The 25,531-nt window shown below is 40.6% G+C and overlaps 2 protein-coding genes across 23 annotated transcripts in view; one reads left to right on the forward strand and one right to left on the reverse strand.

Moving 5' to 3' along the window:
• Picalm (phosphatidylinositol binding clathrin assembly protein) overlaps nt 1–9,624 on the forward strand; it is a 79,256-nt gene extending 69,632 nt beyond the window's left edge. For 11 of the 21 annotated variants that reach the window (XM_006507596.4, XM_006507599.4, XM_006507602.4 and 8 more), the window contains 2 exons: nt 6,337–6,438; nt 7,760–9,620. In XM_006507596.4, the coding sequence (XP_006507659.1) occupies nt 6,337–6,429 (93 nt within the window). In that variant the 3' untranslated portion in view covers nt 6,430–6,438; nt 7,760–9,620. Of the gene's footprint in view, nt 1–6,336; nt 6,439–7,759 lie in introns of all 21 variants that reach the window. The other 10 variants (NM_146194.5, NM_001252521.2, NM_001252520.2 and 7 more) reach the window with 2 other exon arrangements.
• Nucleotides 9,625–23,676: 14,052 nt separating this feature from the next.
• Nucleotides 23,677–25,531, reverse strand: part of Ccdc83 (coiled-coil domain containing 83) — a 41,933-nt gene continuing 40,078 nt past the window's right edge. Inside the window, exon 11 of one of the 2 annotated variants that reach the window (XM_006508277.4) lies at nt 23,677–24,260. In XM_006508277.4, the coding sequence (XP_006508340.1) occupies nt 24,096–24,260 (165 nt within the window). In that variant the 3' untranslated portion in view covers nt 23,677–24,095. The remainder of the gene's footprint in view (nt 24,261–25,531) is intronic. The other variant, NM_183293.1, reaches the window with a different exon arrangement.

The following is a 25,531-nucleotide window of genomic DNA, read 5'->3' on the forward strand; positions in this document are numbered from 1 at the left end:
TGTCACAAGCCTGAGCTTGTCAGTGGGAGAGACCAGCAGGAACATCAGGAGAAGTTCTGTGTTGTGCCTCTCAGGAAAGTGAAGATCAGCTAAGATGTGATCTTTACAGCATTGCATGGCTAACTGTACCAGCAGGCCAAGCTCTGTCATTCTGTATACCCTCCAAACATCATGTATCTTCTGTGTGCCTTGCCTCAGCAGGGATCTTGCTTCAGCACATGCATTCAGTCAATCTAGAGTCCTCAAGTCCCAACAAAGGGAGCTTAATGTTAGCAAAGAATTCTTCATTACACATCCTTTCACATGTTTCTTTAGCCATCCTCTCTCCTGTGTCTGTTTCAGTGAAATGTTCCTTCAGGAGTCTACCTTAGTCTTTCACCTGTATCCATTTATTCTTTCATATGTTTGCCTCAGCAAAACACTATCCAACTGCTTTCCAAAGAACGCTTAAGTTACCACTTCAAAAGTTCCTTTGAAAGTTTCATAATCTCATTTAAAATATATTGTATTATGTCCGGGTATATTGCCTGAGTGTCTATCCATGTTCCTGCCTGATGCTTACAAAGGCCCAAAGAGGGCACCAGATCCCTGGAACTAGAGTTACACAGGTGTGAGTCATCATGTACGATGCCAAGCTGAGAATCTAACCGCAGTCCTCAGGAAGAACAGCAAGTGCTGGTTAACATTGAGCAATCACTTCAGCTCTGATAGCACTTAAACTTCTTTCTATAAGTTAAATATCATGATAGAATTGAGTTGAAATAAATAGGAATTTAAATTTAATTTTAAGAACCAAAAAGTTAACAGCCTTAGAGCCCGAAATATGTGCATTAAGAGTCTATTAGTTTCCAAGGGCAGCAGTAACAAAATATGGCAAGCTCTGTGGATTAATACAGCAGCAGAGTATTTACTTTCTGTCCCAGAGGCTGGAATTCTGAAGCTGTCCTCACATGGTGTCCTCTAGAAGAGTACTTATCCTTGCCTCTTGCTTCTCATAGAGGCAACCAAAGAATGGGACTGCCTTTAATAGAAAACTAATGGCATACAACACAGTATAGTATGTGTGTATTCCCATCTAGTAAGTAGATTTGGATGTGCCACTAGTGATCTGGCTGTGCTCTAAACACCCTGAGACAACTTACGGTTTCTGAGGCTGATTCTCTGGGATCTTGGAATAGTACTGTCTGTTATCGCTAAATATTTCTTGATGACATCAGCTTTAAGAGGATGTGTTTTATTAGTGTTACTATATAAAACACACAAGCTGAGTAATGTGCAGTGAATTGAAATTCGTTTCAATGGGAAATCCAGTGTCAGGCTGCCAGCATGTAGCTAAAGCTTTCTTGGTGCAGTAGAAGGGCAGTGATCATGAACACACAGCCTGAGGGAAGTTCCTATAATAATGAATGAACACACTGGTGTGTGTGTGTGTGTGTGTGTGTGTGTGTGTTCACGTAGAAAATGGTTGGTTGATTTAGGTGCTGAGAATACAGTCCAGTGGTCCAGCACTTGCCTAGCACTCTTAATTGTGAAAGGAAGGAAAGAAGAGAGGGTTAGACAGAAGGAATGGGTAGAACTATTAGTATCAGAATGTAGAACTCTTAAATTCCAACTACATGAACTAGACAAAAGGGCAATGGGTTCATTATTATAGAACTGGATTTGTTCTGTGTGTTCATGGTTTCTCCCCCCCCCCCCCCCAAACCCAACAACAGTTAATTACTTTCTGTTCCAGAGGGGTAAGGGGTGTGTGTATGTGAGAGAGACAGACAGACAGACAGGCAGGTGTCATGCACTGAAACAGCAGCAAAGCATATAACCTTTCATATTTCTATAGGTTGGATTAGTATGTTTCTACACTAATAAACATTAGGTGTAAAAGTAAATTTAAGATGTTAAATTTTAAAATTAGAGACGTTCTAATTTTCTCTTATCTGAATTTGGAGGCAAGTCTGTACAAAGGATTTTATCAACAAACACATTTTAATACATTTTGGAATGATCATAATATGTAAGTCCCTGGTGATAACTGAATAAGTGGTAAAATAATGTTGCCTTCACCTGAGGAACCTTAAGGTGAGTGCCATTTGGAAGCACAAATGAATGAGTGGTAAAGTGAGCTTCTCTAAGAGGGATCATGGTACAGATACAGCAGACAACCAAGAGCTACACAGATGCAGGGGCTTCTGACGAGAGCCTCCGTATGCATAGGGGAATGTGTGATGGTCAGTGCTAAGTAGTGAATGAGCTCATTTGAATTCCTGATTTCTGCCAGGCAGGATGCAGAGTATTTACAGCCACTCAACCTTTATGACTACCATTTACCATAAACATTGGGTTTCAGGTATTAAGGGCTTAAGTGCTCTAGATCCCAGATTATAAATGAGGCTGAATCCAGTTCAATTTGTCTTTCTATAAATACCTGGTGAGTCATTCCAGAAGAAGCAAGGCCCAGTTTTCTCTTGAGTTCCTGTCTGTGTTTGTAGAAAAGTCTGTTTTTTTAGAAAAGAGTCTATAAGATTGACTCTTACTATCCAGTCCTTTGAGTTACTGGAGAGTGTAAATGTAAAGATATAAGGAAGTATTTCCTTAGTTATAGGCATCTATATTTTTGTTTTTGTTAATGTTTTGGTTTTAATTTTGAGAAGGGGTCTCAAAATAGCCTACTCAGTTTATTTCGTACCTTAAACTTCTGATCTTCTTGCCTTGATTATAGGCCAGTGTTGATGAACCCAGATTTTCCCTAAGAACTTAAGAACAAAGCTACTAATAATGTCTTAGAAATTTTATTTTCATAAACTTTTTTTGTGGTGCTGGACATGGAACCCAGAGTCTCCTTCAGGCTAAGTTTTCTGTCCCTGAGCTATAGCTCTCTTAGTTATTTGTAGATTCTGAGACAGTTCCACTAAGTGTCTTGATCTGGCCTGAAAATTAGAATTCTTGGGAGACTCTCTGGTTTACAAACTAGTCCCTCAGCTTCTCATAAGGCTGTTGGAGCCTGGCTCGCTGAGCCTACTGCTAGTTTCTTGTTCTAACCTGCAGTTTTTAATTTGGTAGTAAACAAGAATAAGGAAACAACTATTTTTATTTTGTGAAGTTTAATTTGTCAACTTCTTGAAGTATATTATCAAGTGCGTTTTAAAATATTTTTCTTTTGTTAATTTGTGATTTCACTATTCAGTCTCTACTGAGCGCAGTATAACCAAAACAGGAAAAGATAAACCAGACAGCTCTGCTCTAAAGCAAAGAGCTTTCTGGAAATGTTGATGGTTTTCTCATTTTTGCATGTATTTTTATTAAAATGTATTGTGCATATGTGTGCATGGGGACGGATATATGCTGGGGCAGATGTATGGAAGGCAGAGGATCTCCTGAGGACAGCCTGGGGACATTGGTTTTCTCTGCACCTGCGCATGCAGCATTCTGGGGTCAGTGCGCTTTCCGGGCACACAGCGGTGCTTTCTACTGCGAAGCCGCCTCACCGTTCCTGCTCCTCCACAGTGATGCGCGTGCGTGGCAGGAGGATTTCAGCCAGCAGCTACCACCATTGATTACTCATAAATCTCAGTAGTTTTCTGCATATGATGTTCTTTGCAGTATTTCATTTTCCTGTTCTTTAAAAAAAGTATGTCTGTGTTAGATCAGTAAGGAGGTATCTTTAATTATGAAATAAGTCACTTTGATTTGAGCTGACTCATGACTATATTAACTCTTAGTACTGGAACCTCAAGTTAGAGATTGTTATTGGAAATGTGGATTGAGACATTTTCTGTTGTAATTTTGTTTGTTACACATTTTTGTGATGGTATATTTGTAATAGTTAATTATTTTATACCAGTTTATAAATTTGATTTTATGATGAATTTGACAAGTTGAGTTTTTAAAAAATTCCTTTTCCTCCAATATATTAACTTTGCGGTTTTGGTGTTCCTGGGCAATTTTAAGCTAGGTTCTTTAATTTACTCAAAAAAAAAAAAAAGATAAATAAAAGAGGGTCATCACTTTATCTTTGGTGACTTCTTCAGACTTGAAATCATGCTGCATCTTAACCACCTTGAGTGTTCTTGCCCCTCCATCCCTTTTCTTCCTGCTTTCTTTGAGTGGTAATGTGGGCAGCATGTCCTGTTCTGTCCTTCCTTATTCCCCCTCCATCTGACTACCTTCCTACCAGTGCAGGCTTTGTTTATGCTTTTTGCTGGTGAAGGGAAAGGATGGGAGTAGGTGCTTATAACCACTGGGCATTCCAGGCCCTGGAGTAGTACAGTAGCCAGGCTGCTCTGGGACGTGGTTTTGCCTGTTTCAGCAGGATAAGGCTAAGAAACATAGTGTGGAGATAGATACTGATACTGAGTTTTGTTTTTTGACTGGTGGCCTCAAACATTTAATTTTCTGCGTATACATATAAGACAGCTGTGTGTCTTTAAGACTTTGAAAGACTAGAAGGAGTTTTGGATAAGACAATATCCAAGGTAGATTGACCCCTTTCAATGCCGAGTGTAAAACTCTAGGACTCCTGGCAGCATGCTCATGTTTTAAGAATGATGGTGTCCCTTTTGTGTTCTTCGGGGACATTTTCTTCTGATGCTATCAGGTCTTCAAACTGCTACCCACCTGAAAACATGATTTAAGGAGACATTTTAGTATAGGGCCCTTGTAAGAAAGTGTCATTTAGATACAGTGTAAAATGAACAGGTTGGTTTGTAAGTGAAGTTAAGAGTGGAAGGAAATACTAAAGTTTGCCCCACATCTCAATGATTAATGAGTATTTGAAACCCTTGCCTTCTGAACAGTCATCTGTCCATGGTCCCAGGAAGAAGGCTGGGGCATCTTTCCAGCTAGGTTCTACTTTACGCTGCCCTTAGAGTGGCGGGTATTGTAACACATTGCCCTGTCCTCCTGTCTATAGCTGCGTGTACAAGTCCATTATCCTTCTATTGTCTCTTCTTACTGTCTTTGAACACGTATTTCTAAAACAGTATGTGGATTGGGAAACAATCTTGGTGACCAGAATAACAAAAGATGATTTTCAGATTTGTAAGTTGGTTATAATGCCCTGAATGGCAAATTACTTACACTGGTGAGATAGTATTTTTTGAAACTCATTGCCTAATCATTCTTTATGGTGTTTTTCTTTAAAACAAAGCAAAACAGAAGCAAAGAAGCAAACGTAAAAGCAAAACTTAAAAAGCGATGAAATAGGCTGTAGTGATCATACCTTTAATCCCAGAACTTGGGAAGCAGAGGCAAGCAAATCTCTTGTGTTTGAGGCTAACCTGGTCTACAGAGTGAGTTCCAGGACATGCAGGGCAACACAGAGTAACCGTGTTTTGAAAAACCAGGGTGGGAAGCGGGGGGACAGTAATTTTTAAACCAGCAAAGAGATTTTCATTTTGTGACTTCAAATTATTCATCTGATTTAAGGGTTGGGAATATGAATTGAAGTTGTTTTACTTAATTTTAATTTAATGCTTTACTAAATATCCCTAAACACAATTCTTTTCATAATGACTCTGTAATTGCAAACTCCTCTATGATCCTATAGTGAGGGAGAAACAGAATAAAACTTTTTTTCAAACTAAAAGTTGCTTATGTTGAGTTTTAAATGCTTGTAGATCAGCTTGGTGAAACACTTGGACATGTGCACAAGTAACATCTTAATTATTCAGAAAAACTCTTGTCTTTGGTAGTAAAGATAGTGTTACTTGGTGCAGTGGTCAGTTTCCTCTTCAAAGTAAAAGAAGGGGCAAATTCTGAAAGCATGATGAATAAGTATTTTCAGACTGGAAACAAAGCAGAGGCCTGTTTCCCTTATTCAGAGATTTCTTCGCTTAGTTCCCATTGTGTGGGCCCCTGCCGCAGGGTAGAGACCCAAGGGCAGGACTTTGTGCCCAGTGGGAAGAAGGCAGGAAGGAATATTGCATTTGGAAATGTGGGATCCGAACAGAAGTCAGTTTGGACTGACTGTGGACAGATGTCTGAAAACAGGAAACTAGCTTCAATTTGTTTTTTCAGATCACAGTTATGCATCCTTTCTCCTGTACTCCCTCTCCTCCCTGATGCTGACAGTCTTGACTTAAGTCAGTGTATATCAGCTTTTACAGATAAAGACTTTCATTTCATGTTTCAGAGGCATGCATTCGTTCTCTGGAAAACCATGCCATTGAATATCTTTTAACTTGACATGCAGTAGCATTTTTTTAAAACCCATTTTCTACAGAGGCTACTTTTATATTTACTAAAGGTGACAAAACCCCTCTTCCTTCATTACACTTTCTGCTCTCATGTTCTGTCATTCTGAGATCTTTTTCTTCCCTGTCTCTGTCTTCTTTCCCCCAGCTGTCGGCAGCATCCAGCCCCTCCAGGCACAGTCCTCACAGAGCTGCAGGAAAGGACCCCTTTGCAGAGCTCTCTCTGGAGGACTTCTTATAAGTCACTTAGGTATTGCTGCGTGTGGGGGCGATGGGGATGTGGATACTTAAGCCAAGATTGCCAACACTGAAACCATGCACCTTCTCCTTTGTTTATTTAAAGGAGTCTGCATTCCTTCTGCACCTCAGCTGCCTCCTCCTCTTCTGTTCTTTATGTGGAGAATAAAAACAGTTTGAGATAGGACAAAAGAAGAAACCACCTTGGAACATAGCTTTAACATAGTTAAAATCAGTGAGAGGGGGGACCATCTTAACACAAGCATCCACTGCTCACAGCCACTGGGTGTGGTCAAATATCACCCTTAAAAATAAGGTGTTTGTCATTCTTACAAGAACTGTAGAAAATGCCTGCCCCACTTTTACATCTTGGTTAGAAGTAGCTTAAGTTTTAAAGAGTTGAATTTTATGTGTTCCCTTTGTTCAAGATAGTAACTTTTAAAAATTATTTATTTATTTATTTGATTTTTTTGTTTGTTTGTTTGTTTGGTTTGGTTTTACTTTAGTTTAGTTTTGTTTTGTTTTGTTTTATTTTGTTTTAGACAGGGTCTGTATGTAGTACTGACTGTCCTAGAACTCATTCTGTAGATCAGGCTAGCCTCAAACTCACAAGAGATCTACCTACCTCTGCTTCCCAGCTACAACTTGGTTTTTACTTAAGGGCAGGAGAATACCTAACCCTTTGACTACAAGGATATGATCTACACCACATTTATCTTCTGGGAGACAGTTTAATTTGTTCTTCTTGATGCCCCAGGCCCAGGGTACATTTACCATCTAGGTCTTTGGCAGTTTGACTCTTACTTGGCAGGTACATCCACCTCAGATTTAGCTGCCTCAGGTTAAGCAGTTGAAGATAAATGAGCGAGGCATTTTTTGAGTGAACAGTGACTCCTGACTGAAAAGTTTCTTTATAAATTCCTCAGATTTTTCATTGTATTAGCAAAGAGTTGAATCAGTGCAATGTTACTTTTTACTTTATTCTCTAATTATGTATTTGGAAATAATTTATATTTTGCTTTCCCGGATAAGTTACATAGGACATTTGTGCTTATGCGTAAATATTTTTAACTTAAAAAAAAGTTTATTGGTCTTCTCCCCTCATCTTCACTATTTCTTGCTTTTTAGTAGCTAGGAAAATAATTAGAATACCTACCATATGCTGCACTGATTAAGTTCCGCCATATTGGGAGCTGGTGGTACTTTGGTGCCATCGGAGTCTGTCATAAGCATGTTATCTCTGGGCTGGTTAAATGGTAAAGGCATAGAGTGTTTTTATCTGTGAGAATAATGCGGTGAATTAACTAATTTATACTATGACTTTCTTTCTCCAGATACAGTTTATGTAACTAGATGGAAGAGAATGGAATTACTCCAAGAATACAAGTGCACAGGCGGCAACTCCTTACTTCCAGCAAAATTGAAACTGCTGTCTCTGAAACTCTTCCTCCATTAGAGCGCTCCAGTAACCCATGAAGGCCCACAGCGGGATGGGACTAGTTTATAGGAGAGCGTTGTCAATACCACTTATAAAGCCAAGAATTGCCATGATTTAAGACTAAGATCTGTCTTTTTGGTGACTAACACTTCAGTTCTTTCAACTCCTATTAATACCCATAATCAGTAACCTACCAAGAAAAGCCCGTATTTGGAAAGTGTGGAGTTTGTGTTGGAAAAGCTGCCTGGAGAGAAGAGTTGTGTCCTTTACCATAGCAACAGGATTCATTGGGGGATCAAAATCATAATTTTAAATTATGCATTATATTTCTTTTCTCCACTCCTCACATATACAGAAACCATAATTGAAGTTAACTTTTCTTTTTAAAAAAAATTTATATTCAGTTTGCAGTAGACATTCCTTAAGTATTTGTATTTATTTATGATTATCAATTTTACATAACATTAATATTATATCAGACCTCCTTAAGAAAATGAGTATGGATGTTCACAGTATGTTTGATTTTTATCCACAAGAATGAATCTGATTCAGAATGCTTTTCAGCTGACATACAGAGCACTAAATACTTTACGGCAAATCCATAGGTCTGAATCTCTTAAGAATTCTCAGTCTCTCTGGGATGTAGGGCGCATTATAAATGCATTAATCCTTATAGTCAATCCTGTGCCTAGGATTTTGCAAGGGAACAGTTCACTGACTAGGAAAAGCACTACATTTAAAACTCAGCATTAGTGCATTGGGAAGGATCTTTACTGCTTTGTGCTTGGCATGTCGTTATTTTCCATTTGACATTAGGGCCTTTCCAAATGAATGTGAGGAGTTGCTTTCACTTCAAGACTGTCCTTCTTTTCAGTAAAACTTTAGGAGATGTTATGGGGAAAGGGAGGGAACAGAAATCCTTGAACTTTTTATTTGGCGTGTGCCATGTTATGATCATGTACCTTTTCAATAAGGGGAGATAGTATCTTTAAAGTCAATGTCTAGCCAAGAGTTTAGTTAATGAAGAATTAAACTGCACTGTTGATCGGTGCTTTCTGTAAATACATCTTATCGCTTGGGTTGAGAGGGGCCTTAAGAAGGACAGTTCATTGTAGGAAAGCAATTCTGTACATGAGTTAAGCATACTTGTTGCATTGTCTCTGCAGATTCTATTTTTGTTTACAATATTAAAATGTATGTTAGCAAATGGGTGGATTTTCAAATAAAATGCAGCTTCCACAAAACATGTTACGGTGTTCTGGTTTGAGGTGTGTTCTCCTTTTTCCTTCCTTTTTTTTTTTTTTTTTTTTTTTTATTATTATTATTATCAGTCTCATCAGTTTTTTGCTAATAAAATTATGCCCAGGAGGTTATTATATCGACTGGTCAAATAAAATGTAAAATTTGTTTAACTATACAAAAAGAATAATGTCTGAATTCTTGTTACCGTCTGGACTCGCTTAGACACATTACTTGCACTTGTTCACTTTCCTTCCTGAGGGGACGCCGTCAGTCAGGTAAGTTAAGGGAGAAAGTACTTGCTCGTCAGTGCGTAAGACTGTGTTTGCTAAAGAATGTCTGTATCATATAGTGTAGTGGATAATAAACGAGCATCAGAGTGCATCAAAGAGAGATCAAAAGCTGTATACTGCTAAGTGTTTGTTCTGGTATGGAAAAAAATCACAGTTTTTAGCCATTGTGTTTTTGTTAATGACTGATTTTCAAATTTCGCTATTATTAAAATGTTTCCATATGAACTGAGAAATTGTGTTTTAAATTAAGAATCCTTAAATTAGTAAATATTGATTTATTTTGGTTTTTTGAATGGGTATTTTAAGGTATGTGGCTTAAATTCTTTCATGACCTTTTTTGATAGTGTGTGCATATGAAGTGCTTTATAACCATCTCCATTTTATTGCTTAAATACTTCTGGGGTCTGTTGGGTAAGAATTGCTCACATCCGGTGTTGGTCCAGGGAGTTAAATTAGCAGGTAGAATAGGTGGCTAGACAGTGGCATGGTTCCTTGGCTTGCTGTCTGTCATTCATTCACAACTGAATGGGCATCATACCCCTGCAGTCTAGACTGTTGGCCACTTTTGACTCCCTGAGGATCTTCTGTGAAGCACATTTCCTGCTGCTTTCCCTTAAGTCTGACAGAGTTGATAGGGAGGAATATAAAATATAAATCTATAACATTAATCAAAATACAATGTGCAGAGTAAATCAGCAGTTTGAATTCGAAGATCAGCTGCCTTAGATGTGTAAGTCACTATGACAAGGACTGCTTGTAGTCTCAGGTTTGTGACCACACAGGAGTGTTGGGTATGGGTTCCTTCTCATGAGTGGGTTTGCCCAAGTCAGACACTGATTGGTGACTCCCACAAGCTTTGTGTCACTATTGCCCTAGCAGATCTTGCAAGCAGGACACTATTGGAGATGACAAAGGTTTTGTGTGGCTGGCTTGGTGTTTACATTTCTCCTTTGGTAGTGTTCAGAGTACCTTCCAGTAACAAAGACCTAGACTATAGGGTGAAGGCTCTGTGTAGGCACCAGCTCAACTTCTCCATGTTCTGTGAGTTGTGTAGGTGTTGTCTTCAGCAGTGGAGCCTTGCCAACAGTTGGGAAATCAACCTATAATCTGGGCAACAGCCTGGGTTGTTGATCCCTTGGGACCCCTTTGGCCAACAACTCAATTAAATGTAACCCAATCCTAGTACTGGAAGGTGACAAAAAATGGCCGTTGAGGCTCTGTTTTCCCCATTATTTAGTGATTTCATTTAGACCGCCTTTTTATGTGTACATATATTGGTAAGCTTCTGTTTTAGGTTTCAATACTATCCCTCAAATGGCCCTTAATTTTAGCATGTCTCTCTATTTCCTCCCTGCCCCACTTTTTCTCCCCCTCTCCACTTGATCTTCCCGTCCCAGCCCTCCCCATCCATCCATAACTATATTATTTCCCTTCCCTAGGGAGATATATCGCTCCTCCTAGTCCCTTACTCCGTACCTAATCTCTGTGATTCTTTAGACTTCAGTTTGGTTATCATTGACTTAAAAGTTAATATACACATATATGAAAATACGTGTTATAATTGTCCTTTGGGGTCGGGGTTACCACACTGCATGATTTTTGTTTTCTTGTTCCACCTGTTTGTGATTTTATTTTTTAAACATCTGAGTGATGTTCCATTGTGTGAGGATATTCCATCCTCATTTTCTGTATCTGTTTTAGTTAATTTGAACTGCTGTGAACAGATACTATGACCAAGGACAACATTTAATTGGGGCTGGCTTACAGGTCCACAGGTTCAGTCCATCATCTTCAAGGTGGGAACATGCAGTAACTAGCAGGAATGGGGCAGGCAGAACAGTTCTACATCTTCCATCTGAAGACTGCTAGTGGAAGACAAAGCAGCTAGGATGAGGCTCTTAAGCCCACATCCACAGTGACACACCTACTCCAACAGGCCACACCTATTGATAGTGCCACTCCCTGGGCCAAGCATATACAGACCATCACAGTATCCATTCTGTTGAGGGACATCTAGGTGGTTTTCAATTTCTATTAGGAATAGAGCAGCAATGAACAACTGAGCAGTGCCTTTGTGGTTGGATGAAGTGTCCTTTTGAATGTATGCAATACTTATAGAGCTGGATCTTGAGGTAGATTGATTCCCATCTTCCTGAAGAGCTACCACACCCATTCCCACCACACTGACCACAAGTTTGCGCTCCCAGCAACAATGCATGAGTGTGCCTCTTACTCTGTATCCTTGCCAGCATGGGCTGTCACTTTTGTTGTTCATAGCCATTCTGGCAGGTGTAAGATGAACTCTCCAAGTTGTCTTGACTTGCATTTTCCTGATGACTGAGGATGTTGAACATGTCTTTAAGTGTGTCTCAGTCGTCTGAGTTTCAGCTTTTGAGAATTCTCTTTAGATTTCTACCCCATTTTTTAATTCAGTTGTTTTCTTGCTAATTTTTTTTGTTGTTTTTTGGGGGTTTTTTTTGTTTTTTTTGTTTTTTTTTATATTTTGGATATTTGCCTCAGACTTTTTTTTTTTTTTATTTCGAGGTTAGAATACTTGTTTCAAGGTGTTGGAGAGATGAGCCTGCAGTTACAAGCACATACTGCTCTGCAGAAGAGTAGAGTCAGGAGTCAGTTTGATTCCTAGCACTCTCGAGAGTTGGAATCTCATAACTGATTAAATTTCCAGGGGAATCTGATGCCCTCTTCTATCCTCCATGAGCTCCTACATTCGTGTGTATATACCTGCCATAGGCACACATACATATAATTAAAGACCTTTTTAACTTTTTCATACAATATATTTTGATAATGTTTTCCTCCTCCCTCAACCCCTCCCATATCTTTCCCACTTCCCTTAGCCACCCAACTTTGTTCTCTCCCTTAAAAAAAAAAAGAAAGAGAGAAAACAAGAAACAAAACCTCCACAAAGAACAAAAATGAAAATCAGATAACAGAGTAAATATTCTTGCTTGATAATTTCTTACCTAAAAGTAGCTTCTGGAAAAGGGGATAACCTGCCCTGTGGTGGCCTTGGGTATTTGGTTAGTTCTAGCTTGTAGATCTTGTGACTTCCCTGTTGGACTCCAGTGTATCTGTGTGGGATATTGCTTTTCAAATGTTTGATCTTTTCCATAATTGTGACCTTTCTCAAGTCTCAATTCTTGGGTCTTCTATTGAGGTTAACCCATTTTCTCTCCCTTGATACAGTTCTGGAATATCTGTTTCATTGTATTTCTGTTTTGCCTGTTATACTTTACTATTCCTGGGAGGGAACTCTATCATCTCCACTTACTGTAAGAGGCAGTTAAAAAAAAAAAAAAAAACAGAAATTGATAAAAAAAAATATTTTTCTTTTGCATTGCTTTGCAAGTCTAAAGTCCAAAATTTGGGAAAGAGTGCAAAATAATATTCATGGTGGCTGAGATTAACAAAGGATCTCTTCCGTGTCAGTATAAGGAATGGCCAAACCAAGGACGAGTCTCATTAAAGCACCGCCATTAGTCAGGGGGGTACACGGAACCCAAGAGTGAGCCATCAGGACTGAAGGAGAACCAGGGGAGAGGCATTAAGGACTTCACTGAAGCAGAGAATGGTAAGCATGAGTGAAGTATAGCCCCCCCCACCCTCCCGTTGAGTCTGGCATTTGATCATTAGCTCTACAGCAGAGGCAGAAGTCCTATTACTCAGGTTTGAGAAAGGAAAACATGGAGGTATACTTAGTTGAGAACCAAGTTTGGTCAGGGACAACCAGTGTACAGGCTGGCCAATGAAGTTTCCAGTGAAGTAGATTCACGAGTCATTGACCTACTAAGCATACCGCATGCTCTCCGTGTGCCAGTACTTAGTTGTAGGGATGAGAGGCAACGTTGGCAATGTACCTCAGAGATGAGTGTTTGAGAAGTCACTCAAGGGAAGAAGTGCTGCTACCAGCTGAGCATGGTGGCATTTGGATGGGTAAAAGGAAGTGAAGGGGTGAGGTGGGGAGAACAATGCTTCCAGATGTACACAAGCAGAGGAAGGTAAACATCTGAAAGGGTTGGTGGTGGTCTTTTCCGACAAGCATCAAGGTTGCCAGTAAGGCCAGCACACCATAAGCTAGCTAGCTGCAGGAGCTCAGTGGATGCTGAGGTCTGAATGGACCAGGACTTAAGCAGAGACTTGGACTTCTTCCTGAGCTGGAAAAACAAAACTAGAAATGCTGGAAATTACTATGATGTTTTGTTTAAAAGGATTGATTGCTCTAATAGGAGAGAAAAGAAAAAATAGAAATATATAAGCCAGTTAAAAGGCCATTGTACTAGTGAGAGAAATAAACCTAGGGTTTAGAGCTGGTCCAAAGGCAAGAAACTACAAAACCTATGGGCGAGATGGGATGGATGCTTAGTTTTGCCTGGGGAGAAGATGCAGCAAATGGGAGGAGGGCAAATAAAATCTGGAAGATGCACCAGTAGGGCAGAGTGGAGAGATCCCTGTCTCGTGGAGAACAGTCCTTTTCATTTCAGAGTCTCTCCTGAGAGTACTCATTTCTTGATGAGCCAGTGAAATCTAACAGTGATGGACTCCATAGTCCTTGGACCTCGGTTTCTTTATCTATTAAGTTAGGCACAGTAGTGTCTTCCTCATAAGAGTGTTGTATTTACTGAGTTAATAAGACATTTATAATAGCCTGGCACATGATAAAAGCTTTCATACCTAGCTTATTCCTACAGGGATGTTCTACAGCATGGAGTCTAGAGCCATCTGGAAGAAAAGTGCCTAGTTTTTCTAACTAGCGTGACGACTTTAGAAAGTAGCTAAACTTGCTCGTAGCCTGTTTCAGTTCTAGCCCCTACCTCAGGGTTCTAAATGCAGGTGATAAAAGGGCCTGCCTACACATACTTAAGTGTTTGCTGCTGTTAGCATTTCTTCAACCTTAAAGTTCAGACCTCAGCATGTCCGTCCACTCAGCTCTTTTGCGTCATTAACAATAGTCCCGTGAGCCGCTTCCCACAAAGCGTAATACTGAACCTTCTTGACAGCACATGCTCTTGTGAAAGCTGAGTCCTTGGGATTCTGAGGCAGAGGGGTTTTGTTTGGTTGGTTGGTTTTGTTCTGTTTTTTTGTTTGTTTGGTTCTCTGGGAATGGAACTTAGAGCCTTGTACTTGGTAGGCAAGGGCTCTAACCATTTAGCTCCAGGCCTAATATTATATTTTAGTGAGCTTTAAAATAACATTTTGGGGGTGGGGCTGGGATATAACCCAGTGACGATCTTTCCAAACATGCCCTGGGTTCCATAGCCAGTACTGGAAACACTTGAAAACAGCCAGGTTCATACATACAATATAATTAAGATGGTAGTCTGAGATGCCCAAAGGCACTTGGTCAAAAAGAATACTTTCTAATGTGTAGTTTAACCTCCCTCCCCTCTTTTTCTCTCTTTAACAATAAAGAACTGAGGATCTAAAGTCTTAAAGACACATTTTGTTATGAAACCGTTTTTTCTGGATAACATTTTAGCCTCTATAGTTGGACTTATTTCTTCAACAGAAAACAACGATGATGAGTCAAACAGATTAGATTCACTTTCATATGTGACACTTGACTGGCACTCTGTAGCTTTGCTCCTACAAGATTGTTCTGTGTGCATTGTTCAGTATGTTCTGTTGCATGGTCCTTAAGGTGTGTGTATATCTGTATCTGTCTCTCCTTCCCCATCTAAGACCAGCGGAATGAACACATTCTTACGGAACAAGGCATAGAATAGACTCAAATGCAAGCTAGGCCCTACTATTCAGTCATGCAGCTTGTATCAAATCATCCATTTTTTGAAGTTTTTTTTCTGATGGATGTCTTTAAAACCTTATCCTATAGTATAGCTTCCATTTTATAAATAAAGTTAGTGCTAGCATTGAAATAAATATTTTAGTGAAAAAACAAAAGTTTTTAAATGAGAAAATTAGTGTTTCCATTGCTGTAAAAAGACACCATGACCAAGCCAATTCCTATAATAGAAAACAATTAGTTGGGGCTGGCTTAAAGTTTCAAAGGTTTAGTCTATCATCATCATAGTGGGAAGCATGACAGCATGCAGCAGACATGGTGCTGGAGGAGCTGAGAGTTCTACATCTTGATCCAAAGGCAGCCAGGAGGAGACTGATTCCACACTGGGCAGAACTTGAGAATAGGAGACCTCAAAGCCCACTTACACAGTGGTGCACTTCCTCCAACAAGGCCACACCTACTCCAACAAGGCCACACCTCCCAATAGTGCCACCCTCTGTGGCCAAGCATTGAAATGCATGGGGACCATACCTGTTCCAACGACCATCACAAACATACAATACTAAGCCAGATGAATATCATATGCTGTGTTAAAAATGTGTATCTCAGGGACTATAGAGATGGGTCAGTGGTTAAGAGCACCGGCTGCTCTTGTAAAGGGTCTGGGTTCAATTCCCAGCACCTACATGGCAGCTCATAGCAGTCTATAATTCCTATTCCAGGGGTTCTGACACCTTCACACAGACACATGCAGGCAAAACACCCATGTATATAAAGTACAGATAAATAATTTTTAAAAGTGTGTATCTTTTTTAAAAACCAGATATTAGACCTAGCTCTATTCCACATTGACATTTTTACATAAGTAGTACCAAAGTTAACACTTTTTAAAAAGTGACTAAGAGAAAACTTGTGGTGTAAAAGTTTAACTTTCACAGCGTATCATAGATACCAAGTTAATACCAAGCTTAGAAGCTTTCTCTCTAACCTCAGGTGTGCCTTGTGTCAACAGCCCTCCTCACTCTGGAGTCTTGAGGTAGAAGCAGTCTTACAGAGGATCTAGCGTCCTTCCTTTCCTGTTATGAGGGAAATGTTGCAAAGGCTAGCACATTTTTATAGCTGAGACTATACAAAAAGACAGCACTAACCCTCCAAGACAAGGACAGCAAGTTGCATCCAGGATTGAGGGCAATGCTGACGAAGCTTGATACCAAAAGTCTGTGTAGATGTCTGAATCTGCACTTACTGTAACCCTTGCTTGTTACTACTCAGGATGTCTGAAAACATTTCTACTCAAAGAGGTTTTTTGTTGTTGTTTTTTTGTTTTGTATCTTGACTTTTTAAAAAGCATCTTTTTCATATTATATAACACAGTAACCTAAAACTTAAAAAGTCACAGTAAAAAAGAAAGAAAGAAAGAAAAAAAAAGCTTTTTGGGAATTGAGTCCTAGGAATGGGAACTGCAGAGGCTTAATCTAGTTAAAGCCACTAATATTTAGAAAGCTTCTATTGCTTGAGGGCACCCTTTCTTGCCATTAATGCAAATACCTGTTTATTCCAAGAAAAATACAGAGAACTGTTGTGTTGAGGTCTAGTGAAACCCACTAGGACCAAGCGGACTGTTAACAAGCAAGCCTTTATTGCTTCAAAAATGCCCTAGCTGGCTTCCCCATGCCCTGAATTGCCCCAGTGTCTAACTAACTACAGAGAACAAAGGGAACAGAAAGCTCTATGCATCCCGTGTCTTGCACTCATTAACATTTAGGAACTAGCCTCACTCCTTGGGCTGGTAAACATGTGCAGGTCCAGCGTGTGGCCTCTTGGGCCCACCGGGGCAGGCTGGCCCCTCACACCAGCGGTGCCTGATGACTGACTCGCTCGCACTGTTCCTCCATAGCAATGGGTGCAGCCCCATCGTCTCTAGAGGCTGGTTTGTGACTCCCCTTCCAGTAGCTAGGGCAAGATACTGCTCTATGTTACCAGAAGAAGCCAAACATTTTTGGCTTGGTTTCCAGAACATAAAAATTATTGTAGAAAGGTTAGTCATTTCAGCTGTGACGTAAAGCTGGTCTGTGAAGTACAGCAAACTAGGCTTTAAAAAGGTTCTGTAGCTGCCAGAGTCCAAATTTTAGCTAGTCTCAACAAACTGTTTTTTAAAACTCTGTCTATGTCTTAATTTCTTCAAATCTTTATAACTTCTGGGCCAACAGAAGTGAGTTCTGAGTCTGAGGCTAACCCTGCCACCTCATGGTCTTCATTCCCCAAATCTGTAATGACAAAATGCAAACATACGCGATTCTGAGAACTGAAATGTACATCAAAGCCATCAGATTCATAGGGATTGAAATCCTTTCCCAAACGTATCGCTAATCGTGAAACTAGGATAATTCTACTTAAACACAGATATTAAGTGGACACTCACTCACTTAACAGCTTGTCCTGTGGGCTCCTTCTGCTGTGTGCTAATGTTTGGTTGCTTTCTATCGAAGCAGATAATACCTAAGGTGACTCAACCTTTAACTGGGCCGTGAGATGATCTTCCCATCTGTTAACCCTCACGCACAGTGTCAGGCTGGAAGGTTTATACCATGAAGGACCAAGGAATTGGATGAAGGACTCTATGAGTTCAGTGGCCTAGTGATTTTACTGATGTGTGTAATGTAGCCATCTAACAAACAAAAACAAAAACAAAACACACACACACCAAAAAACCCAAAACAAACAAATAAAAACCCACCATAGATTTGTTTTCGAAGCTGTCCTATTCTAAAGTTGAAGTACAGGAAATTATATCACCAGTAGGCAAAGGCAGATGCCAAATGATGCTTTTGGCAGTGTTGGGTATCGGACTCTCCCCCTGTGTATGCTAAGCAAGCTCTCTCCACGGAGCTAGATCCACATGATGCTTTTCTACTCTGACATGTCGAAAGCACGCCGTTGTCTATTTTCTTTGATTGTGAAGTTAAATCCAGAAAAATGAGCCGGACCTTTGGCATGTTAAATCACACACTCTGAACTTTCCCAGTGTGTCACAGAAACAGTGTTAAGGCAAATATTTATTGACTTTCCTGTCTATGTTTCCAATCACTGGACAGAAGCCAGGCCTTCCCATGTTGTCACCTTGGGGAATGGGTTAGAATATGGGGATCTAGGGACAGTGTTTCCACAGTGTTTTGAAGTATAAAATATATGCATGTACTTAACCTACCTTATCTAATATGATGAGTAAATGTTTAATGAAGTTCACACACCCACGATAGCCACCACTTAGTTCAAGATCTACAGAAAGTTCATACCACATTCTAGGTATCACCCACCGCAAATGTAACCACGCCTCCTTCTCCACCCAGGAGGTATGCTGGCTTCTGATTTTTCTCCTTATAAGGGAACGCTGATGCTTGTGTTGTGATAATATTGGCCTTGGCGAGTGATGAAGAGTTTCCTTTCCCCTGGTGAGTTTGTGTATGGTTGGTGTAATTCCTTTCCAAGATGATTGAAATAGTTCCCAGTGGAGTTATAGGGTTTGAATTGTGTGTGTGTGCACAAAACTTTCAAGCCAGACTTGATATCTCTTAACAAATTTTCAGAATCTTTGTTTTTTCCTGATTTTTCAAGAAGGTATTTAAAAAATGTTTTCATTTTATCAATATTGTCAGATTTTTTGGGAAGGTATTTTTGCTTAGGTTTGGTAATATTGACTATATTATCCATAGTGATATTTCATTTTTTATGCATTTTCTTTCTTGGCTCTTCAAAGAACCAACTTTGGCTTTCTGGTTTTTAATAGGTTTTTGCATTTTATTTTTTTCTACGTTATATTTTGGAATCCTCTTCCCCTAATTTAAAAAAGGTAAAAACCTAGATTGCTGATATTTTTCTACCTTTCTGTGCTTTTTAATTAGTGAGTTAAAACTACCACATTCCTCATAAACAATAAAGCTGCTTATGTGCTTGATGGGCGGCATGTGGCATGTGGCATGTGGCTTGACTTCTAAGCCTTCCATGTGCACATTAAGGGAGTGTATATTCTACAGCAATTCAGCCTTTTATAGCCTTGAGTTTTTCATCTAGTTGGCCCATTAACACGTTATAGTACTTTTGTGTGTATGGGTTGGTGGGTGGGTGCACAGGTGTGGGGATGCATGAAGCAGTCAGAGACCAACCTTGGTGTTGTCCCTTAGATGTCTCATACCTTATGTTTTGAGACATGACCTTGCTGTGTTGTCCAGGTTGAGTGTCCAGGGAGCTCCTGTCTTTTCCATCCCAGTGCTAGGATTACAGCCATGTCCCATCATGCACAGATTTGTAAGGTTGTTTCTGGGGATCAAACTGAGACCTGCATTTTACAGACTGAGCTAGCTGCCTTGGTCTACCATTTACTGAGAAGTGTGGTAAGACTGTTAAGTCAATGAATTTGTATATATCTCTTTGTTTTCCCCTTCTCTGCAAGATTTGCTATTTTCTTTTTTTAAAAAACAGTTTAATTACTTTGGAGTTTTTGAGACCATGCGTGTTGCATAGAGGCAAATCCAGGAGTATTAAGTAGTCTTCATGGATTGACCCATTATTATCAAATACTTTTTTTCAGTTCCTCTCGGGACTTACTAAAGTCTACCTTGTTTGATGTTAGGTCCTACTACCCTGATTTACAATGTGTAAACGTTTTGTGTGCTGGTTCGTTCAATGTCAACTTGACACAAGCTAGAGTCATCTGGAAGGAAGGAGTCTTGATGGAGAGAATGCCTCCATAAGATCCAGCTGGAGGGCACTTTCTCATTTGGTGATCAAGGGGGGAGGGCCCAGTCCATTATAGGTGGTTCCATCCCTGGCCTGGTAGTCCTGGGTTCTGTAAGAAAACAGGCTAAACAAGCCAGTAAGCACCACCCCTCCATGGCCTCTGCATCAGCCCTTGCCTCCAGGTTCCTGCCCTGCTTGAGTTCCTGGCCCGACTTCCTTCACTGATGGACTGCAATGTGGAGAGTAGGCCAAATAAAGCTTTCCTCCTCCACTTGCTTTTAGTCGTGGTGTTTCTTCAACAGAAGTAGTAACCCTAACCAAGACACTTTATCCATTACTCTTTTGTTTTCAAAATGGTACTAGGTGTGAACGAAAAGGAAAGAGCTTTCCCAATGTTCCCACAAATCACAATGGGCAAGAACCAAACAGTTTGGATCAGTGGTTCAAAGTGCAGATATTTTTTTGCATCGAGATACAATTTCATCTCCACTGGTTTTTGTTTTGTTTTATTTGTTTTGAGACAGGGTTTCTCTAGGTAGCCCTGGCCACCCTAGAACTATGTAGACCAGGCTGGAGACCCAAACTGACAGAGATCCACCTGCCTTGACCTCCCAAGTGCTGGAGTTAAAGGCATGTGCCACCACACCTGGCATCCCTGCAGTTTCTAAAATGATCCTTGAAAATAGGCCATCTTGTGAGAAACCTCTTTCAGGTGCCTTTTGACTCAAAAAGCTGGTGGTTATGTAGAGTAATGTAGGCATTCTACAGATTCTTGCCAAATATACAGTAAACCTTACATGTCCATATATATGTGTGTGTGTATATGTATATATATATATATATCCTTTCATGTATTATAACTATGTGAGAAATATTTTGTATTCTTCATGAACCTTGGGCAGCACAGTGCCAGGTTGCTTATTAAATGACATTAGAATTTACTTTTATCCATAATTGGGGTTTCAGACATTTGTCCTTCCTGTGCACTGTGGCAGGTGGCCACACTCTAGGCCCACGCTTCTTATTCTCATTCCGTGAAATCTACTGCATCAATCTTCTGACTTCTTATGAGGGGTCAAGACCATATATTTAAATAGATTACTATTTAAAAATAAACATGTTTGAGGCTGGAGAGATAGATCAGTGGTTCTATCCAGCACTTGCTACTTTTCCAGAGGACCGGAGTTCAGTTCCCACCACCCACGTTGCATGACTCACAACTGTCTATAATTTGAGCTCCAGGGGATCTAATGTTCCCTTCTGACCTCCACAGGTACTTAGGTGTATACACACATGCAAGAGATAAAATATATACAGTTAAAATACATACATGCACTGTCATCTTCCAGTTAGAGGATTACATTCACACTATAACAACTGTTCCTGACTAAATACACCGGCTTGAGTACTTCTTAATGTTTCATTTAATCTCACTTTACCTTAGTAAACTTATTGTGGGCAGCCCTCACAGATAGCACCAGGGAAGCCAGTAATGTTAAACATGTAGGACTGCCTCTTCAAAGGAAAAGATGGACACCCTGTTTTCTTCCCAGAAGACTGGGAATGGAGGTTGCTAAGAGCCTAGGTAACTCCTGTGCTGTCTGTAGGGCCAGGCAACACACATGTGCCACCCACAAATTACCTAAGCTATCTACAATGTATTTCATCTCCAACAGTTTAGATATACGTTGCTTTTATTTATGTGCATGTGCATGTGTGTGAGGCTGCGTCTGTGCGTAGCCCAGGTGCAGCTCCCTGGAGCTGGAGTTACAGGCAGTTATGTTACCTGGTGTGGGTGCTGGGAACAGAACCTGAGACTTCTGTAAGAACAGTAACTGCTCTTAACTAAGGAGCCATCCCTGCATCTTCCTATATTCAAGAACCCTCTCTGTGTATAGAATTCCAGAGGCTCAGAGGTAAATCACTCCAGTTGGCCAGGACTTAGTTGGGGGTCAGGGCTAGTTGTCAGTCTTTTTTTTTTTTTTTTTTTTTTTTTTTTTTTAGATTTATTGTAAGTACACTGTAGCTGTCTTCAGACACTCCAGAAGAGGGCATCGGATCTCATTACAGATGGTTGTGAGCCATCATGTGGTTGCTGTGATTTGAACTCAGGACCTTCTGAGAGCAGTCAGTACTCTTAACCACCAAGCCATCTCTCTAGCCCGAGTTGTCAGTCTTATCTAGACTTAGTCCACCTGTGTTTAAAGTCTCTTGAGTCTGATACCTTCTTGTTTCAGACTCCACTTCCACAAGACAGAGCATCCCAGCTCTATCCTTGGAGCCCATTTCTGCTGACACTCAACCCCTTCAGTTGTGCTTATAGTTTGCTAAATTTTTCTTGCATGTTAATTATTTTATTTGTTCTTCTCTCATATATTATACCCTGACTGAACCCTCCTTCTACTCGTCCCACCCCCTCCTCCCGATTCCCCTCCCTGGCAGATCCACTCCCCCTCTGTTTCCTTTCAGAATGTGGCACAGCTTGGTTTCAAACTCACTACCTAGAGCTTTCTGGCTGTGCTCTCTAAATCCTCTTGCCCTAACTTCTCAAATTCCGGATTTTATGTGTGCATCACCACATCTGACTTTTCTGTAATGGTTGCTAGCATTTGTTTTGTTTGCTTGAAATATCAATGAATAGAGTGAATAGATAGTAATAAGGTTGACTTTTGAATAGTCACATTGGACCTCGAATCCCTGCAGAGTTATGTAGAGATATTTTGTGAATTATTTGTGTTTTTCTGCATACTCCAAAATGTCCCGTGTATGCACAGTGGTAAAGATGCTTACCATTCATTTGATGATCTCAATTAAATTCCAGAGATTCAGATGGTGGCAGGGCGGAAGCAACTCTGGCAAACTCAGCCTATGGACCTGCATAGATGTGCCATGACTCCTGTGCACACTTCTGTGTATTCACACATTCTTGTCGTCAGGGTGGCTTTGAATTTACAGTCTTCCTGCTTCAGCATCCCGAGTGTTGGAGATTACAGGCTTTCTTTTGAACTCAGTTGAGTGGCTTGTGAAGGAAAACACCACACAATGTTAGTTTAGAATCTACAAGTAACACAATCATTGGGCATAGCAACTAGCATCTTAATTTGTAAACTATCCTAAGTTATAAATCCTCTGGTAGACCCAGGCAGATCTGCCACCTGAACGGGGGGCCTTCCCCACATACATTGTGTCCTCCATGATCTTTTCTGTCCAAAAGCCTAGTGGAATTTTTTTTTTTAATTAATGAATATACTACTACTACTACTGTTATTATTATTATTATTATTATAGTGCTATCATGTGATGGTTAGTGCTGTCAACTTGAGAGGCTCTAGAATCACCTAGGAGACAAGTCTCTAGGGAAACCTGGGAGAGACCATGAGCCTCAGGGCATCCTATGAGGGATTCTCTTGATTAGGTTAGTGGGGTGAGAAGGCTTGGGGACTGGGCTGTTTAGAATCTATGGAGTCAGTTTGGCATTCACTTTCTGTTCCGTGAGTTCAGATACAATGCTACCAGCTTCCTCAAGTTGCAGCTGCTGCAGTCAGGGCTCACACACACTCAGCCCTTCTCCCTAAGTAAGCTCTTACCCCTGAGCCCCACCCCACTCCCTACCCCTCTCCTCTTTCCCCTAACCCTTAACCGCTAGCCACACACTCCAACCCTGACTAACCCTCTGCTAGTCCCACCCCTGCCCCTAACTCCCACCCCTGCTGGCATGATGGACTTACCTTCAAGATGTGTGCCAAAATAAACCCTGTCTCCTTTAAGTTCCTACTGTCGGGGCCTTTTATCTCAACAAGAGATAAACTAATTCACATTATAAATAGGATAAAAGATAGGTTTACATTACAGTGATCATCATTTAGTACTCAGAGGGGGAAGTAGACAATGATGTACATACCCTAAAATGTCTTAAAAACATTTCTAACAATGACTCCATATTGGGTTCATGAGTGATTCCATGAACTTTCAAATGAGAAGGATTTGAAATCCTAAATATATAAGTACAGAAAGCAGTGTGTTTTCTGTCACTCATGATGGGCAGGTATATCAAATAGCTTGATACCTGAAGCCAGAATTTTAAAGGTAATTACAACCATCAGAAACACGAGTTTTGCTAACGGACGGCTGTGTGAGGAAAGTGAACAACTTGGGCCGTTTAATTCTCAAAGAATTTATAAAGAAAGGTGTGGCTCCCAGGCCTAAATAAATGTCTTCATCAGCTTATGTGTGATATGGCTCTCAGGGTTCCTCTGCATGTCTTCATAAACTTCAGCTGGAATTTCCTTTTCTTGAAAATGAATGGGCATTTTCTTGCCCTGTACAGTCATTAGCTTCAATGCCAGTGGGCCCAAGTTTACGTATTCCTGTGGCAAAGAGACAGAAGGAGATGTCGTTGGCAAGTGTGTGTGACAAATGAGATGCTCTTCCCTGGGTTGGCCTTCACCCGATAGAGCTCATTGCCATACTCGTCGTGTGACTGTAGTATCATAAATGGAATAGAAAATCCAGAGCAGAATTTAAAAATGTGCTTTTCAAGTTTATATTCCCTGAGGGCTATAGTAGACAGATCTCCCAGTGACCAGGAGGGCAGACCAGAGGTCTTACAGGGCGTTGAGGTGGGTAGGGTCCTGGCTAGTGGGGATGTTGGGGGCTGCTTTGATGATGAAGGATGTATATAGTCCCTGACTTGCCAAGGCATAGCCACAGCACATTATTATTATTCAAAAGTAGTTGGGAGGATCCTGCAAGGACTACTTAGACTAGATAATGCAATCCTTGAGCAACTTGTCCAAGAATTTAGATCTTTTCACACACTCTCTAGCTAGTGTATACTAAACTTATCCCATTGTGCCATAGTACAGTCAGTCAATGAAAAGAACTGGAAAGTTACTTCCTGTAAAATCCTCTAGGCATCCACAAACTCTCAGGCCCCTCCTGGGAAGACTTGTAAGCAATAATTCAAAACACGGCGCGTGCGCGCGCGCGCACACACACACACACCATCAAATCTTTCTGAAATGCTCCCTTTGCCTATGGAGGGCTGGGCTGCTATGATAAACAGTGTTGGTGAGGGACAGTATAAATTATGTTATATGGTAATTGTTGATTTGTTTCTGTAATGCCTCCTTTGAGACTTTAGCTCCCCATTCTCTTGAAATTTCCAAGCATAATGGGTACCCGGTGTGTTGCAGGGTGCCCAGGATTTATGGGAACTTAAAAGAGTGAGAAGAGGAGGCAATGCCTTGTCTTTCAAACTACTTGCCATTGGGTGTAGTTTTCAAAGGAACACAAAGTTGAATGGAAGCGTACATGCTCTACGCTATGGCCACCACAGCTCCTCCATCAATGCTCACAGAACACCTTGCATTAACCCCGGGGGCATACGACTTGAGCTCTGCTGTCTACAGATTGGCCAGATGTCAGCATGATGGGCCAGGACTCAGGATTCCAGGCAAGTGGTGGTGTTTGGGCATTTAAATGGCAAAACACTAGAACATCCATCCTTTTTCTTTTTTCTTTTTTTCCCAATGCTGGGAACCAAACCAAGAGCCTTCCACACACTTAGCAAGCTTCCTAGGAGCTGTATTGTTACCCCAGGTTTTATGGTCACTTGAAGCGATACAGCTCAGTGGTG

Source organism: Mus musculus, chromosome 7 (assembly GCF_000001635.26).
Source record: "Mus musculus strain C57BL/6J chromosome 7, GRCm38.p6 C57BL/6J".
NCBI classification, from domain to species: domain Eukaryota; kingdom Metazoa; phylum Chordata; class Mammalia; order Rodentia; family Muridae; genus Mus; species Mus musculus.